Here is a 17,800-nt window from a genome sequence, read left to right on the forward strand (position 1 = left end):
TTTCAGGTTTATTTACAAGCACATTTCAGCTTTACTTATACGCTGCTACTCTACAAGATTAGAAAAAGTAAATACTCACCCCCTCCCATTGTGGAAGATTCTGAACTGAAAACCAAAGGCCTATAAATTCATCAAACCAAACCCTGCAAGAAAATGAAATCAAGCCAGTCATTTCCGCACTGCATCAAACTCTCCTCCTCCATCAGGCACACATTTCATCAGGCAGTTTCAAGCACTTTTTCTCCTGGTCTCATTTTCACTAATCCAAGTATTTTTCCCCCCTACTGACTGGCATTGGTGTTAGTCCTGCCTTGAGCAGGAGGTTGGACTAGATGACCTCCTGAGGTTCTTCCAACCCTAATCTTCTATGATTCTATGATATGTAAATACACAAACATTATCTCCCATACCTCTTTAAGGGTTGAATTTGAGTCATTCATCCTGTAGGATTGTAGAACTGATAACTGAAATTGTTTTTAATTGTTCACTTTATTAATGTAACTTCTGTTCACCATTCACTACACTTGCCTACACTGTAACTTCTGTTCCATATTGTAATCCAAACCCCATTTTAAAACACTCACTCCATTTTGTAAAAGCTTTCTCCAACCTTCATTTTTGCAAACCCTGCTGTAATCTTATTAGTTTAGTTTAGATGTGTGAATGAGGTATGTATGAATGATGGAATCAACCTCCAGCCCCAGCCTGTCCTGATGAGATAAAGTTCAAATACCAACGGCTGAAGTCCTAGACAACAGCCCTAAACAAAGTAAGAAGCATCCACCCTAAAAAGAAAAGGACAACAGAACAACAGAAGGAAGATCAAAGCCAGGTCCAAGGCTGAAAGTCACGCCAGCAATTGATGGATGATCAATCTAAACCCAGAGGCAGCGTGACACAGCAAGACCTACAGACTTTGAATTCAAACTAAAAGCCTATAAAAAAGAAGGGTGAGATGAGAGACTCTGGGTAACATTCTGCTGCCAACATGGAAGAACATCGGTGCCTGCCCAACAGAGATCCAGCTCAGCCTTGTGCCCAGCTTTCCTGGCCAGTTAGCTGCCACAAGCTACGAACCCAAGCTGCAAAATCAAGCCATGAACTTAAGCTATCTTCAGGACTGGTAACTATGCAGCAGCTGCAGAACATCTGATGAATGTGGGGGTGTGTGTGTGAATGTGTGTATGTGTGTGTGTATAGGTATTAGGTATAATGTGAATGTGTGTGTGTGTGTGTGTGTGTATAGGTATTAGGTATAATGTGTGTGTATAAGAATTAAGATATTAGTTATTAGTCATAAATTGTTATCATAATAAATGTGGCATCTTTGCCTTGTCCTCTTTAATAAGATCCTGCTGGTTTTTACTGGTCTAGTATAATTGGTACAACAGGATGTTTAACCCTTTCTGGTCATGCATCACAGTACTACATTCAGGAAGGAAAAATCAAATGCACAACTACTAAATGAGGAACAAATGGCTTCGTGGCAGTACAGCTGAAAAAGATCAGGGAGTTAATAGTATATCACAAAATTGAATATAATCCAACAACGTGATGCAGTTACGAAAAAGACTTGTATAGTTCTGGGGTGTATTAACAGGAGTGTTGGAGATAAGATAAGGGTCGTAATTGTTAGAGGCCCATATAGTTTTTGCAAAGGCAAAACAACAACAAAAACAAAAACAAAAAAATATAAAAAAAAACAAACATAAAATGAAAAACTCAACCTGCAGTAGCAGCTCCTGCTCTGGGCATTGCAACCTGGTGCACAGGGTCCACAGCACTTCTCAGGTTTGGCCCAGCCACCTCTCCAACGTGACCAGGGGAGGGGAAGAGACTAAAATTGAGTGACTGCCTGAGCCCAGGCAGCCCAGTGGGACAGAAGCAGCAGCAGCAGCAGGGTGAGTGCGGGATGGTCTCACTCAGAAATATGCCACCCAGGCCTCCCCCCAACCCCTCTCAGGGGCATGACCATCCCCCAAGACTCCAATCCAGTCACAACACGTGGAGCTCAGCCCAGCTAGTCCTGCAGGACAGGAGTTGCTGCTGTGGGATAAGTGCAGGGTGGGTTCACTCTGCAACACCCCCCACTCAGGCCACCCAGGGAATATCTATGGGGAGATAGGAAAGGAGTTCCTGGGACTAATGGGGGACTTGGGCACTGAGGTTCAATAGGGAAGGGGGAATATTTAAAAGGGGGGGCAAGGTTCAGAGGGGGAATTCATAAAGGGGACCTGGACATACTGGGGTTGGAGGCTGGAGAAGGAAGCAGTGGGAGTTGGGAAGACCTGTGGTGTCCCATGGAGTTTGTGTAATTGAGTGGGGAAGGAGAAGTGGGGGTTATTTGGGGGTTGCAGTAAATTTACTAATGTGAATGTAATAAAATCCTTCTTCTAAAGCTCATTTAATACATGCATATAGATTTATATCTCTCCAGTTCTTCATTATCTCAGGCTTCCCAAATTTGTAACTGCCATACCTTTAACTGACTACAGAGGAATTACTTCATTCAGCTAGTTAAGTTTAATGAGGTGAGTGAATGCATCTTAGAATATGTATGAACAGGAGAAGCCACCATATAGTTCATGTATTCATAAGAAATATTATAAGTGTAACTGAATTAAAGCTACATTTTAGTCACGGGTATTTTTAGTAAAAGTCATAGACAGGTCACGGGCAGTAAACAAAAACTTACGTCCCCTGACCTGTCCATGACATGTACTATATACCCTTGACTAAATGTTGGGTGCTCTGGGGCAGGGGGTGGCGATACAGCCTGCGACCCCTGCAGCCGCTGGGGGGAGGGGGAGGTGTTGGTGGGACTGGCTGGCTCCCTTCCTGACTCCATGAAGATCGCCAGAAGCAGTGACATGTCCCTTAGCTCCCAGGCAGAGGCATGGCCAGGGGGGCTCTATGTGCTGTCCCGGCCCTGAGGGCTGGCTCCACAGCTCCCATTGGCTGGGGGAACCATCTGCAGGTGGAGACAGTGTGTGGAGCTGCCTGGCCACACCTCCACCTAGGAACATGTCACCAATCCCAGGGAGCTCCCTGAGGTAAGTGCCACCCAGAGCCCTCACCCCCTCCCGCACCCCAACCCTCTGCCCCAGCCCTGAGCCCCTTCCCACACCCAAAGTCTTGCTGCTGCTGGCGGGTGGGGGGGAAGCCGCGTAGCAGTGCACAGCGCAGGACCCTCGCTGCTGCTAGGGAGTGGAGAGGTGCAGTGGCTCGAGATCTCTGCTGCTGCTGGGAGGGGGGTGGGGCGGCCCAAGACTACCCCAGCAGCGGCCCCCAAACCAGCCACAACAGCTGCTGCAGAAGTCACAGATGTCCCAGAAAATCATGGAATTCATGACTTCCATGATAGACTCACAGCCTTAAAAACTTAATTTATTTTCTAGCAAAACAAAAAGGTTGTTCTTCTAATGAACCACACTATAAATAGCAAAAGCCTCCTCTCTCAGGATTGCAATTTTTATTAAAACCTACAGAAAGGAGGAGGAGAGAAAACGAAGGAGCAACAACGAAGTAGGAAAGGAAACTTAAGAGTAAGAAGAACTGGAAGGCTTGGAAGTGACTCAAAAAAAAAGCTAATTATCTGTAATTCTTGTTCTCTGAAGGCATTTACAGTATAACTGATCCCTGCCCTAAGCCTTCTAGGTAATAATGTGACTCATAAAATTACCATAACACAAAATTCTAAACCACTGGCTTCTAAGAGGCAGTAATGCATGCCAACTCTGCTACTGAAATTTAGCTAACCTTAGTGTTTCCAATATTCTTTGCTTTCATCGAAGAAGTGGAAAGATTAATAAATGATTGAAGTGTACTTAATAGTTGAAAAATCCAATTATGATGTGGCTGAGCGGAGATCAATGTAACACAAAACACCCTCAGAAAGAAAGAATTACAAGAAATTCTCTTATTCAATAGCAACTGCCTTACAGTAGATCCATACTTTTAGATGCTCAACAACAAAAAAAGATGTCACTATAGGTGTGTAAACAGAACCATATACAGAGACCCACATCAGCAAGGTCTGGAAAAATAAGGTACACCTTTGATCCGATATAACACGAATTCTGATATAACGTGGTAAAGCAGCACTCCAGGGTGGTGGGGCTGCGCACTCCGGTGTATCAAAGCAAGTTCAATGTAACGCAGTTTTACCTATAATGGAGTAAGATTTTTTGGCTTCTGAGGACAGCATTATATCAGGGCAGAGGTGTAATATGTCCCTTGATAACAATAGTTAAAAAAAAAAAAAAAAAAAAAAAAAGAGAGGCCATCCGGCATATTCTTCTGGTCAAGATCTGTTCAGAAGCTGGTTGGAGCAACAGCTTTAATATGACCTTGAAGTGGTAGGCTTGAAAAACCATAGCAATGAGATGTGCAATCCAACAGCCATTTAAATGAGACTTCCAGTGACAGCCTGAAACAGCTCTGAGATATGCAAGCTGCCCCAATTCATTTCAGTGACACCTGATGTCACTAAAAGCAAGTTTATCTAATAATAGAGGCATACCTGTGCCCCTAACTTTCATAATTACCATAACTGTATTCAGAAGTTGGATAACTGCACGTGCAAATTACCTAAATTGCTCTGTCTCATTTCCAACCAGCACTGAGCGATTTCAAACAAAACAGTAATGTTCAGTTATTATTCCATAAGAGCCATACCCTCCTTCAGTCTTTATGCAAAACTCCGATTGTTATCAGTAGATCTGCTGTGGATAGAGGGTAGAGTATGACCCTGAACACCACAGGTGCAGATCACAGACCATAAAAAAATGCAGTATGGCTCTCTTCACAGAATGAGTTTGACACTTGTGTGTACTGTGAGCTCTAATCCACTTCAGATAATCTTTTCACATCAAGTTTGTGGAGAACAGTTTCCCCAGGAAGTGCCTTCAGTCCTGGGGAGAATGTTGACAGGAAGACTGACTGTTTAAGGGAGATCTCCAACACCACTTTGGGGAAGAATTTAGGATAACGAAATATCATCACGCTATCCTTTTAAAACAAGGTGGGGCGGAAGTCAGTAACACCTCAAGCAAACTCACTGAAGTCACTGCTTCCATGTTACAAACATCAAGAAATTCAAGAGGTTTCATCAGTTTTCTAATGACCAACTTAATATCACATGTAACCAGAGAGACTTTTTAATGGGCAATTTCACAGGTGGCAACTTTCCAAAGTGTCAGGGGGTGCTCGACCCCTAGCTCTGTCCCAGGTCCCACTCTCACTCAACCCCTTCCCCCAAGGCCCCATCTCGACTCTTCCCCGCCCCATTCCACCTCTTCCCAACCAGTTCCACCCCATGCATAGAGTGCGCCACATATTTGCTCCATCCCCCACCCTCTCGAGCCTCCTGAACACTGCGAAACAACTGATTGCGGCAGGTGGGAGGAACTGTGGGGTGGGGGGGAGCTCATAGGGGAGCTGCCATTTTTTCCCGCGTGGGTGCTCCAGCACCTGTAGGCGGTTTCAAATGCAGTAAGCCACTCAGACACTTGATAACTACAGGCATCAGTGGAACTAATTTCAGTATTCGTAGGGAAAGCTAAAATAGCTTAGGGTCCTTGGTGGACCAAATGCAATGCACTTACAGTAGCTACTATCAATAATGAGAGGTGAAGATTTTTATACTCAGAGGAAAGGTGTTCTGGTCTTTTGCCTCAGTCCCCAGAGATAGAGGGAGATTTGGAAGATTATCCCTGTCTCTTATATTACCTTCAGATAACAAATTAAGAGTGTCCCCGTTTTCGCTATCATCTTGATCACAGAGATATGTCCCAAACTGCTGTATTAACACATGATGACGGTATGTCAATGGTGCTGGAGCAGGCATGAAATCCAGATAGACCCAAGTTCAGTCACACAGAATGCCTTGGGAGTTTCAGTACACACGCAATTTCCTCACACATTAAGGCCTGGAATACAAATCTAGATGGCAAGAGTCAGCACACCCCATTGCTCAGAGAACTCCACAGGGATTCTGCAACAGAACCAAGCTTCAACTAGCATGATGCAAGATGAACTTAATATACTTCAAGCAATGTGCTGATAAAAGAGATTGTCAGGCTGCAGAAGCGATCCAAGAACTATACACTAGCGGCAGCCAGCACATCCCTCAGCCTGCGCTGCCCCCATTGGCCTGGAGCGGCAAACCGCGGCCAGTGGGAGCCGCGATCGGCCGAACCTGCGGACATGGCAGGTAAACAAACCGGAGCTGTGTGCCAAAAGTTGCCAATCCCTGCCCTAGAGAGTTTACAATCATCAAATTTTGGTGTAGACATATTTATAAGCCGATCCCTGCTCTTTGATGCATCACTTTTTTACCAAAAATATTTGGCTTATGAACGACTATATACTGTATTTTATGTAAATTCAGAAAGAGAGACTCAATTTTTTAAGTTAAAAACTTTTTTTTTTAAATAAAGGCAACAAGATACCAAGAAGCATGTGGTGTAATGAAGGAAGAGCTGAAAGGACAGCGTAGTGATCCTGGGGAGCTCTTTCCATTTTTCATATGGAGAAAGGAATGGATGGTTGGAAACATAAGTAACAGCTGATGTTCTACAACAAAGGTACCGCCTACTTCCCTGCCCTAGAAGTCAAAGGCTTACAATTTTCAACGCAGCAAAATTACAACTGTTAGATGCACTCCTAGAATGATGTTCATTACAATGCAATTTCAAAAGACATGAGTACCAGATATACATATTTATCAGAACCGATATATGAATCTACTTGCATGATGTGCAACTTCATAAACCACCAATTAACAGGCAACACCTTGGCCATGCAATGTTGTATTACCCAACAAAGAAAAAAAATAACTTTAAAATTTTGAGATATACTTACTTAAAACCTTTATGGTGAAGTTCTGGAGGAAGGGAAGTGGGTAGAAATAATTCAAAATAGGTGATGGCCTTTTGCATGGTAACATCAAATGGGCACATTAAAGGCCGCCATTCATCTAGCATCTCCATGGAGGCATTTTCTGGAAAATACCTAAAAAAGAGAAAGTCTTAATTTGCACTTCATTTATTTATTTTTGCCATGAATTTTAATTTTAAAGCTAAACTGTGCACGGAGATGTTATGGTGTAAGGGCCATACTGTTAAAGAAAGAGATAAGAACCAGACCAGTAACCCAATAAATCCTCAGCCTCACTCAGCCTTCAAAAAAGGTCAGATGGATGAGATGATTGGAAATATGGATCATATCTACAAAGCGTGCAACTGTAATAAAATTTCTTACTCTCATTACATCTTAAAAAATCCTCACGATACAGAACTGCTTCAGTGTAAAGACTCTATGAGACTAAACAACTGATGTTTACATTGAAGACAGACCTTAATGGAAGTAGAGCTAATGTTCTGATTCCTCCTAATAAAGTGCATCTGGAAGACTAGAATAGCCCTATAACAAATATGGAACTTTTCTAAGAAGGAGTTGCTTACTCATGTAAAATTAGCATTTAGAATTTGTTCCGTAGTAAGAATAGGCATTAGTTTATATTAAAAAGTTAATGCAGATAAAATATGGCTACTTAAAAGCCATACCACCAACTCCTTCAACCTTACCCATGCAAAATTTAGAGTAAAGCGTTTCCAGAAGTTAAATCAAATTTCACATTTTCATTTTGAAATAAAAACGTATATTAAGTGTAAATTTGATGCTAATAAAAGATGTCAAATTGTCAGCAATGTTCCCTCTAATTTTTTACATCCATATGCGGAAGGAATTTTGTTATATGCACCAATATGGAAGTGATGTGTGACCTTCATATTAGTGCACATCACAAAATTCATGTAGCGGGGGGCCGAGAGGTTCGGAGTGTGGGAGGGGGCTCAGGTCTGGGGCAGAGGGTTGGGATGTGGGGGGATGACGGCTCTGGCTGGGGGTGCAGGCTCTGGGGTGCGGATGTGGGCTCAGGGCTGGGGCAGACTGTTGGGATGTGGGGGGCTCTGGGAGGGGCCAGGGATGAGGGGTTTGGAGTACAGGCTGTCCCAGGGCTGCAGTGGAGGGCGAGGACTCCCCCCAGCCCTCTCTCACTGCAGCAGCTCGGGCCTTGAAGAGAGGCGCCTCTCCCAGACCGGGGCAGCTCCGGCATGGCTGGGCTGGGCAGTGGGAGCGGCTCCTCCCCTCCAGCAGTGGCAAGTCCGGGGCAGGTCCCTGCTGGGGCTGGTGGGGAGAGGTGCCTTTCCCCACTGCAGCAGGTCCGCGCTTTGGCAGGCAGGGAGGGGCACCTCTCCCCACCAGCTCTGGTGGAGCTGGGCCAGGCCGAGAAAGGGGCTCCTCTCCCCTGGCTGCAACAAGTCTGGGGCAGGTCCATGCTGGGGCCGGTGGGGAGGGGTGCCTCTCCCCACCGCAGCCCTGAGCCCCTGCGGGCTTAATAGGCAGCTGTGCAGCCACGCAGCTTAGAGGGAACGTAGATTGTCAGCCTTAAAAACCAAATTCCTTCATTTCTCAAAAAAAGGTACTGCACAGCCAGCATCAGTACAGAATTCCCTCACCCTGCCCTGCCAATGCTTCTCAACACCAACCTGGGATGATTACCTCTAAATAGCCATTCAAACCTTGGTATCTCTTCCAGTAATACTTAACAGATGCCAAATGTGGCAATGGTTTATAATGTTGATCACCTGCTCACAAGGAAGTGGACAGTGAATATCAATATTTCACATAGACCAGAAAAGAGCTACCAGACCTCCTCTCAACTGCATTCCTTGTATATCTCAGACTCCTATAAGTCAATTAGTATAGAGCACTATAGAAAACACTAGACCAGGGTGAGCGCATATGCACTGTGGATAATAGATATGACTGAGGTGATATGGAAAAAGGCAAAATCATTGTTGCAGATTACAAAGATTGATTAAGGATTTATCTAATGATATCCTGGCCTTTTTTTTTTGTTTTGTTTTGTTTTTTTTTAATGCTATGTGGCTTTCCACTTAACTTTTTATTAGTTTTCAACTAAGATTTCAGCTTAAAGGAAAAGATAGTGTATTTTAAAACACACACGCACTTTGTTTTGACATTGTGAAGAGTGATGCCCTTAGTTATTGCCCTTTTGATTTCACTTTAAACATGTTACTATAAAAACATACCACAGGAATCTCAGGCTCAAACATGTGGTTGATGAAACTAAATAAAAAATCTCTCCCAAAAGTAAAAGATCACTCAAATTGATACATTTGAGACAACAAATGTAGAAAAATGATTAATGAGGATTCAAAATTTATCAAAACAATGTTTTACACTCTTCTCCCTCCTCCCACCTGCCCCACTCCCTTCCATAAGTAGGCCCAAAAGTAGGTCTTTTAACTTCTCACTTACAATTTAGAGTAATCTTTTATCACGTAAAGCAACAGACCATTCTATTATGATATCAGCTTTCAGGATAGCAGGACTAGGGACGCAAGAATGTATTAAACTTATTTCTGTTAAGCAGATAATGCACACACTTGAAAGATTGTTAAACAATATTTCCAGAGAAGAAATAATAGAAACTTCATGTATTTACATCACTTCAGCTCTAATTAAAAAGTGTATCATGTGGGTTTAAAATGGTGAAATAAAATTATTTCCATAAAACAGGAGGCTTGTCCAGAAAATATTAACAAATGATTTTTCATTAGAACAAAAGCAAATATAAGTTACCAAATACAGTTCAACTTCGAAACTTCAACTGTAAATGCTAAATGTTATGTTGGAAAGAGAGAGGGAGGGTGGATCAGAAAGCTTACACTTTTAAGAAAATAGCAAGACAGTACAAAGAACCCCCAAGGAGCTAACACGTTCCAGAAAAGAAATAAAAGGCATGTGCTTCAGAAAGATTGGAAAATAGTTAAGAACTTACGGTCGACAGCTTTTCACAAGTGTTTTTAGAACGCTTTCTACAGAACTGAAACAAAAATGAAAAAAGAAAATTATATGCTGTACTTGAAACAGACTAATGTAATTACAAACAGTCAGTTTATGATTGTTTAAAGTCTAAGATGATATTGATGCAATTAGACACCATCTGTGTACATGCAGTGGCTAATCCTTCTGTTCCATACAGACCTAATCACAAGGATTAAAACTGTTTTAATTTCTGATTCTACTCCTTACTCCTCTCTAGTATTCACTGTACTTCAATCAAGAGTGAAAAATTAGTACCATATTGAACAGTAATATCCTGCATTCTATTATGGACTAAGAAGCAGGATCAACAGTTTTTATGGACACTTGAAACTATAATAGAAAAATCACATAAAAATCGGTTAAGTTTTAAGATAGATGAAGAGCAGTATATTTCAGTACATTTCAGACTCCAAATCCTAAACAATTTTTTTAGATTTGGTTTTTGTTTATGCACAATTGAATCTAATGCACTTGTATACATTCCTAACCAAACAAAAGAAATGAATTAACTGTAACTCACTAGTTATTTCTACAGCTTCCCTGACACTTAGCAACAGTTGACTGAACAAGTTTTCCTAGCTATGGGTAACATTGTTTTTATTAGATTAACAATGACGGTTTTTAATAGCAATTTTCACATGAAGCTTCACATGTGTAACATCTAATTTTGTCAAATCATTTTTTAAAATTAAAGCAAAATAGTAAATGCTTTCAAAAAGATGAAGAAGGAAGAATCATGTATCAATGGCACTATGACAGGAAATTTATTTTCACTTTTTACTAGGCTTTGTAATTAACATAATAGTAGACAGAGGCTAGACTGCATTTTGGTCAGAGGCAATTCTCTGAATAAAAATATTCTACGAAGTCAGAACATCATTGTATTGTAATAATTTACCAACTGCTTAAAAGTAAAACAAATACTGCATCCCTACCCTCACGATACCAAAAAAAAATGAGAGAGAAAAGTGGAGCCGTGCTCAGGATAAAGAAAAGACTAATCAGTGTCCACTAAAAGGTCTGATGGCCAGCTAAAATACCTTCTGAGTTCTCCATCTAAACACTGTACTGTACATCTGAAGTCCTCCACTTAAATTCACAGAAAAGAATATAAAATGGATAAAGCACTTTTTCACAGTGAAGCCTTTGAAGTATCTACAGTCCTGCAACACTACCTCTGAGTTCAGTGCAAATCAGCAGTTTATTTCACCCTCTCCCCAGCAACAGGAATGCATTTCAAGCAGCACTCTGTAGAAGACAGAATTTTGTGGATTTATCCAGAACTGACAAATTGCCAGAGTCCATAACATCCCTGCAAGGTAAGCTGGTGACTTACTAAACAGTTTCTAATAGCCACAAGAAAAAGAAGAGACCAACCACCTTTTGCAAATAATGGAATAAAGTCAAATTGTCAAATTCTGCTAATACACAAAGACTTTGGATTGAAGTGCCACTGCACTTGAAAAATCAAATTGTTGGAAAACTGTCAGGTTTCATTATATTAGATGACAGCAGTTCCACCAGGCAACAAAGAAGGCCTAAATCAGCAGCACTTCTGGATAATTTTATACTAAGCTGTTGAAGATTGACATTAAAGATTATTCACAGTGTGGAAAAATACCACCACACTGTACTCAAGCAAAGAAATTGCAATGGAGAATTTGGAGGCTGGAAAAAGGAAGCGGGGAGAAAAGGAGATAAGACTCATCTACTAATGCCAGAAATCACAGACCTGTCTTGCTGGCCCACAAGTTTTACATCAGATCTTAAGTAAGGATGGCTGAAGATTTTAATCTTACAATTATAGCTTTACAACAGAGGCTAAAAAGAATGAACTAGAGGACAGCAGGGAGACACGAGCTTCGGTCCAGCCAGGTTCCTAGCGGAGAGCCAGGACTCCAGGAGCAGCCTGCCTTCAAGCAGGGAGACTGGGAAGCAGCCTGGCTGGGAGCAGGGAATCAGGAGCACAGGCGGCAGCCCGGCTCAGAGCAGAGGGCCTGGGCAGCGGTCCAGCTGGGAGTGGGGAGGACTTTCTTGTGCATTTCACAACTGCAGCATGGAGCCATGAAATTGATAAAAACAAGAGCCAACAGCTTAATGTAAATAACACAGTGTCTACAGGGACACTGCGTTGCCCTAACTATATCAACATAAGTCCTATGCCTTTCCTGGAGGTGGAGTTATGTCAGGGTATGGCTACATCTGGAATTTCAAAGCGCTGCCCCGGCAGCGCTGCAGGAGCGCTGCCGCGGCAGCGCTTTGAAGTGTGAGTGTAGTCAGAGCAGCAGCGCTGGGAGAGAGCTCTCCCAGCGCTGCATGTAAACCACATCCTTTACGGGTGTAGCGTGCAGCGCTGGGAGCCGCGCTCCCAGCGCTGCTGCCCTGATTACACTGACGCTTTACAGCGCTGTATCTTGCAGCGCCCAGGGGGGTGTTTTTTCACACCCCAGTTGCAGCGCTGTAAAGTGTGAGTGTAGCCAAGGCCTCAGTGTAGTAGGGCACTTACATCAGCAAGAGCAAGGCTGTAGCATGTAAACTGACATAGTTAGGTCACCATAAGCTGCCTTACGTCAACCGAACTGTATAATGGACACCAAGGCAAAGGCTCTGTAATGAAGACTTAAGGAATAACTTCCTGGGGAAGTTTCTTCCTAATTCTTCTTAATAGTTGGCTGATGTCTTGAAGCATGAAGGTTCATATCCTTTATAAATATCCCATATAAAAGTTAACTGTGGATATTACCCATATAAATCTATGATCATTTTTTAAATCCTACTAAACTTTGATTTTTTTTTAACCAGTCCTTCTCTCCTTCCTCATTACAAAAAGTGGACAGACTTGCTTATTATTAGGAGTCTTGTAACGTATCTATCTTTAAAAATAAAAGCCAGGTAAAGTCCTACCCCTGGACATGTTTTAAGTACTGTAGGGTTTATTTTCTTTATGTGGAAAAGGATATGTGATCTCTCTAACCCAGTGGTCCCCAACCTTTTTCGTCTGGTAGGAGCTGGACGACGAGCCATCGTGGCCGGCGGACAAGCATCCACTGAAATGCCGCCGAGAAGCGGCAACGTCAATAGGCGTCGCCAACAAAATGCTACTGACAAGCAGCAGCATCCAGAGGCATTGCCGCCGAAAAACAGCGGCATTTCAGCAGTGACGCCTCTGGATGACGCTGCTTCTCAGTGGCATTTTGGTGGATGCTCGTCCGCTGGACAGTACGCAGGTGCACATAGATGCCCCGGTGGGTGCCATGGCACCTGCAGGCACCGCGTTGGAGACCACTGCTCTAACCTGTAATATCTAACTGTTGTACATTCTTCCAAGACTAGGTGTACATTTGTTTAAAAATAAAAGGAATTAGTTAAAAGCTTGATATTGTCTATATTTCACTAATTATTGAAAAAACAGTGAAATACACTGCAAAATAGGGAAATATAGCCTAGATGAACCTACTATAAGGTGGATGCACAAATGGTTTGACAACAGTACTCAAAGAGTAGTTATCAATTGTTTAGAGTCAGGCTGGAAGAGCATGTTGACTGGGGTCCCACAAGGACCTGTTCTGGGTCCAGTTCTGTTCAATATTTTCATAAAATGATTTGGATAATGGGATACAGAGTATACTTATTCAGTTTTAAGACAATACCAAGCTGGGAGGGGTTGCAAGTGCTTTGGGAGGACAGGGTTATAATTCAAAATGATCTTCACAAACTGGAGAAATGGTCTGAAATAAACAGGATGAAATTTAATAAAGACAAATGCAAAGTACTACACTTAGAAAGGATTACACAAATATAAAATGGGAAGTGACTATGTAGGAAGGAGTACTGCAGAAAAGGATCTGGGGGCTATAGTGAATCACAAAGTAAATGAGTCAAAAATATAATATGACTCCAAAAAAAGCCAATGTCCATTCTAGGATGTATTAGCAGGGCATTGTAAACAAGACTCAAGAAGTAATTCTTCCACTCTGAGCACTGATGAGGCTTCAATGGGAGTACTGCATCCAGTTCTCAGCATCACACTTCAGGAAAGATGTGGACAACTGGAGAAAGTCCAGAGAAGAGCAAGAAAAATGACTTAAGGTCTAGAAAACTTAGCCTACAAGGAGAGATTGAAAAACCTGGGTTTGTTTAGTCTGGAGAAGAGAAGATTGAGGGGGAAAACAAGTCTTTAAGTACACCTCTACCTTGATATAACACGACCCAATAGAACACGAATTCAGATATAATGCGGTAAAGCAGTGCTCTGGGAGGGAGGGGGGAAAGCAGGGCTGCGCACTCCAGTGGATCAAAGCAAGTTCGATATAACACAGTTTCATCTATAACATGGTAAGATATTTTGGCTCCCAAGGACAGCGTTATATCGAGGTAGAGGTGTATGTAAAAGGTTATAAAAAGGAGGGTGATAAATTCTTCTCCTTATTCACTGAGGACCAGACAAGAAGTAATGGGCTTAAATTGCAGCAAAGTGGATTTAGGTAAGATATTAGCAAAAACTTCCTAACTGTAAGGGTAGTTAAGTACTCGAACAAATTACCTAGGGAGGTTGTGAAATCTCCATCATTGGCTAACCCAAGGATGGCCAAACTACAACTCATGGGCTGCATGCAGCTTTTTTACATTTAAAGTGCAGCTCACGGAGCCCCTGAGGCTCTCCTCATTCTTCACCTGCCAGACTGGGCCGGGGAGAGGCTTAGCGCCTCTGCCCTGCAGCATGGTGATGGGGCTAGGGGCTTCTGCCAGAGATGACTCATGCCTGCTGAGAGTGGAAGACGTGGCCCCCTCCCAACAGCTTGAGTCATGCCCCCCCAGGAACACACACCCTCTTACCTTCAATGGTCCCACCCTGCAGCTCCCAGGTGTTAGCTCCCCATGCAAAGGTAGCAGCAAAGAGCTGGGAGCTGCAGGGATAGGCCACTGCTTTAGCTCCATGGGGAGAGGCAGCAGCAAAAGCAGCAGCTCTCCTTGCAGCTCTCAGCTTTTGCTGCTGCCTCTCCCCATGGCCACAGCTCCCAGCTCGCTGGCTCCAGCAGCTGCCGTGAAGGGAGGAGGCTGGTGGCACCACAAAAAAATAATAATCTGGGTGGACGTGTGACCCCCAGGTGTCCCCTTCAGCTTCTGCCCAGTGAGGAGGGCGGTCTTGGGGCTTCAGGCCTGCGGGCCGTGCCTGCCAGGGCTTGGGGCTTCAGGCCTGCGGGCCGTGCCTGCCAGGGCTCGGGGCTTCAGGCCTATGGTGCCTCCCAAGGCCCAGCAGGCACGCCCTGGCTCTCAAACTTCTGAAGGTTGTCAGATGTGGCTCGGACGGTCAGTGAGTTTGGCCACCCCTGGTCTAACCCAATGGCTTTCAAAACTTTTTTTCTGGCAACCCCGTTGAAGAAAATTGATGATGTCCATGACCCAATGGAGCTTGGGATGAGGGGTCTGGGAGAGGCTCAGAGATAGGGAAGAGGGTTGGGGTACAGGGATGAGAGCTGCAGGGTGGGGCCGGGAATGAGGGGGTTTGGGGTTCAGGAAGGGGCTCCGGGTTTGGGGGGGCTCAGGGCTGGGGCAGGGGATTGGGGTGCGGGGTTGGAGCATTAGTTTACCTCAGGTGGCTTCCAGTCAGTTTCCGGGGAGGAGTGCAGTGTCAGAACGGGCAGGGACTAGCCTGCATTAGCCAGGCAGCACCACCAATGGGATTTAGTAATCTGTTCTTAAAAACCTCCAAACACCTGTTAGAGATGGTCTAGAATAGTGGTTCTCAGCCTGGGATCTAGGGCCCCTTGAGGGGCCGTGAACAGGTTTTAGGAGGGCCACCATGCAAGGCAGGCATTAGACTCTGTACTGTGAAGGGCATAAAGCCAAAGACCCACCGCAAGGGACTGCAGCCTAGGACACTGAGCCACACCACGCATGGCTGAAGCTGAAGCCTAAGCAACTTAGCTTTGCTGTGCCCCCTGTAATGTGAGGCCCGAGCAATTGCCCTGCTTCCTACCCCTAACATCTGCCCTGGCTTTTATACGCAGAATAACAGTTGCTGTGACACAGGTAGGCCATGGAATTTTTATTGCATGTTGGAGGGGCCTCAGAAAGAAAAAAGAGAGTTGAGAACCCCTGGTCTAGATAATACTTAGTCTTGCCTCAGTGCAGGAGACTAAACTAGATGACCTATAAAGGTCCCTTCCAGACCTACACTTCTATGATTCCTCAAAGTAATACCATACTGAAATTTCTTTCTGAAGGTTACTTGTATTTTATACTTACATAAGTACAAATGATTTCTACATTTTTATAACCTGTTTTAAAAAATAATTTTCACTGACAAAAATCCACAGAAGCCAAAATTGTCAGGCTGCTAGGCACATTTGTTTCATACTGCCTTTTCTACTTTATTTTTCTCCTTAATGTGGTTTCTGGTACCACTATCCTTGCTCTCAACCACTTTCCACAAACTTCAATGTTTTGTAGTAAAGTTAAATTCATTTAAGAGACATGCATTTCTAAAGCTATGTAAATACACATTTTGTCCATATTCCATGTAATAATTATTCAAACATTAAAATCACCTAATGTTGTACCCTTTGATGTTTGTTGGTTAAAATAATTAGCAGATAGCCATTTTTCTCAGCCACGTCACACACAGTATATTTTTCCACAATTAGAAAGGTTTAAATACAGTGCGACATTCTCATAAATAGTGGTGTAATGTTAACATTGGTTTTCCAGTACAATTATTTATGCAGAAAGTTACACCTGTGTGACAAGTGTTACAGTCTAACAGAACATGCAGAAGATAAACACATCGGCCAGAGCTGAACAAAAAACATTATCCTTACCACCTATGTAAAACATTAAGCACAAATGTTTTAGGTGAAGACAAGCCTGGTCGATATGAACTGAATGCAAAAAAGAAAGATGTAAAACATGACAGGGAAAACAGCAGCTCTATCAACAAATATAGTGTAAGAGTAACTCTAAAGGCAGAAAATATTTAAATGATCCTGGCAATATTTAAATAATTATCCCCTCATATACAGCAAAAGGAATTCACTCAAATTTGAAAATTTTAACAATGTTGCAAAAACACCATATGAGAACACATCGCACTGCATAGTAAACGGGATGCCATAAACTTCAAATCTAGTCAATTAAAAGCAAAAGTCAATATATCATCTCCATTTGGAATCCTCCTTCCAATTTTTGTGCTTTTACAGCCCCCCGCCCCTCCAAATTTTCTCTCCTCGGTTATTGTATGGGTTTTTCACACAGCAAAGGAAAAACTTGACTCAAAAGGGGCAAATTGCATATAGTCAGTTTCACTAGGTGTTAGTAATTCCATAACTAATTATATTTTTTCCTCTGACTTTTTAAATATAGTAATTGTTTAGGTATTACTTGAAAAAACAGCAGATAAACAATTTTCAAAGAGAAGAGCACATTTTTAAATTTGGCCATTTCCCTTTAATAATTATATATAGTCTGAACAAAATATTCTATCGGAAGATCTCAGAGGGAAGTCTTCCCTAATATAATTACATCAATAATTTGGTTGTTTTCTCTTCATGACACACAGATCATAGGCAGGGTTCTTTTCTAAATTTATGGAAAAGTGTGTGTCATTTACAACTATCACTGATCGAAAAACTTCTTTCCTGTGAAAAATTTCAAATGAGAAATTTTAACTCAAAATGGAAAAATTTCAGTTGAAACTGCAGTTTTTATTTCAATTTGGTTTTCAATTTTTTTTTTGTCAAAAAACTCTGAATTTGTTTTTGTTCCTTCCTCCCCCTCATTTATTTTATCCCGCCCCCCATTTTTATTTTTTGCCACTGAGTGCAAAAAAAATTATTATAATCTAGGGCTTTTCCTTTACTTTTTCCTCTCCATTTCCTTTTTG

At 42.6% G+C, this 17,800-nt stretch overlaps 1 protein-coding gene across 3 annotated transcripts in view; it reads right to left on the reverse strand.

The window, feature by feature from the left end:
• The window catches only part of PSME4 (proteasome activator subunit 4), a 241,970-nt gene that overhangs the window by 181,988 nt on the left and 42,182 nt on the right, over window positions 1-17,800 (reverse strand). For 2 of the 3 annotated variants that reach the window (XM_050951719.1, XM_050951721.1), the window contains exons 4-7: window positions 16,740-16,799; window positions 9,872-9,916; window positions 6,865-7,014; window positions 80-143 (exon numbers count right to left, since the gene is read on the reverse strand). In XM_050951719.1, coding sequence (XP_050807676.1) covers window positions 80-143; window positions 6,865-7,014; window positions 9,872-9,916; window positions 16,740-16,799 — 319 coding nt within the window. The remainder of the gene's footprint in view (window positions 1-79; window positions 144-6,864; window positions 7,015-9,871; window positions 9,917-16,739; window positions 16,800-17,800) is intronic. The other variant, XM_050951720.1, reaches the window with a different exon arrangement.

The sequence above is a fragment of the Gopherus flavomarginatus genome, chromosome 4, assembly GCF_025201925.1.
Source record: "Gopherus flavomarginatus isolate rGopFla2 chromosome 4, rGopFla2.mat.asm, whole genome shotgun sequence".
Lineage (NCBI taxonomy): Eukaryota > Metazoa > Chordata > Testudines > Testudinidae > Gopherus > Gopherus flavomarginatus.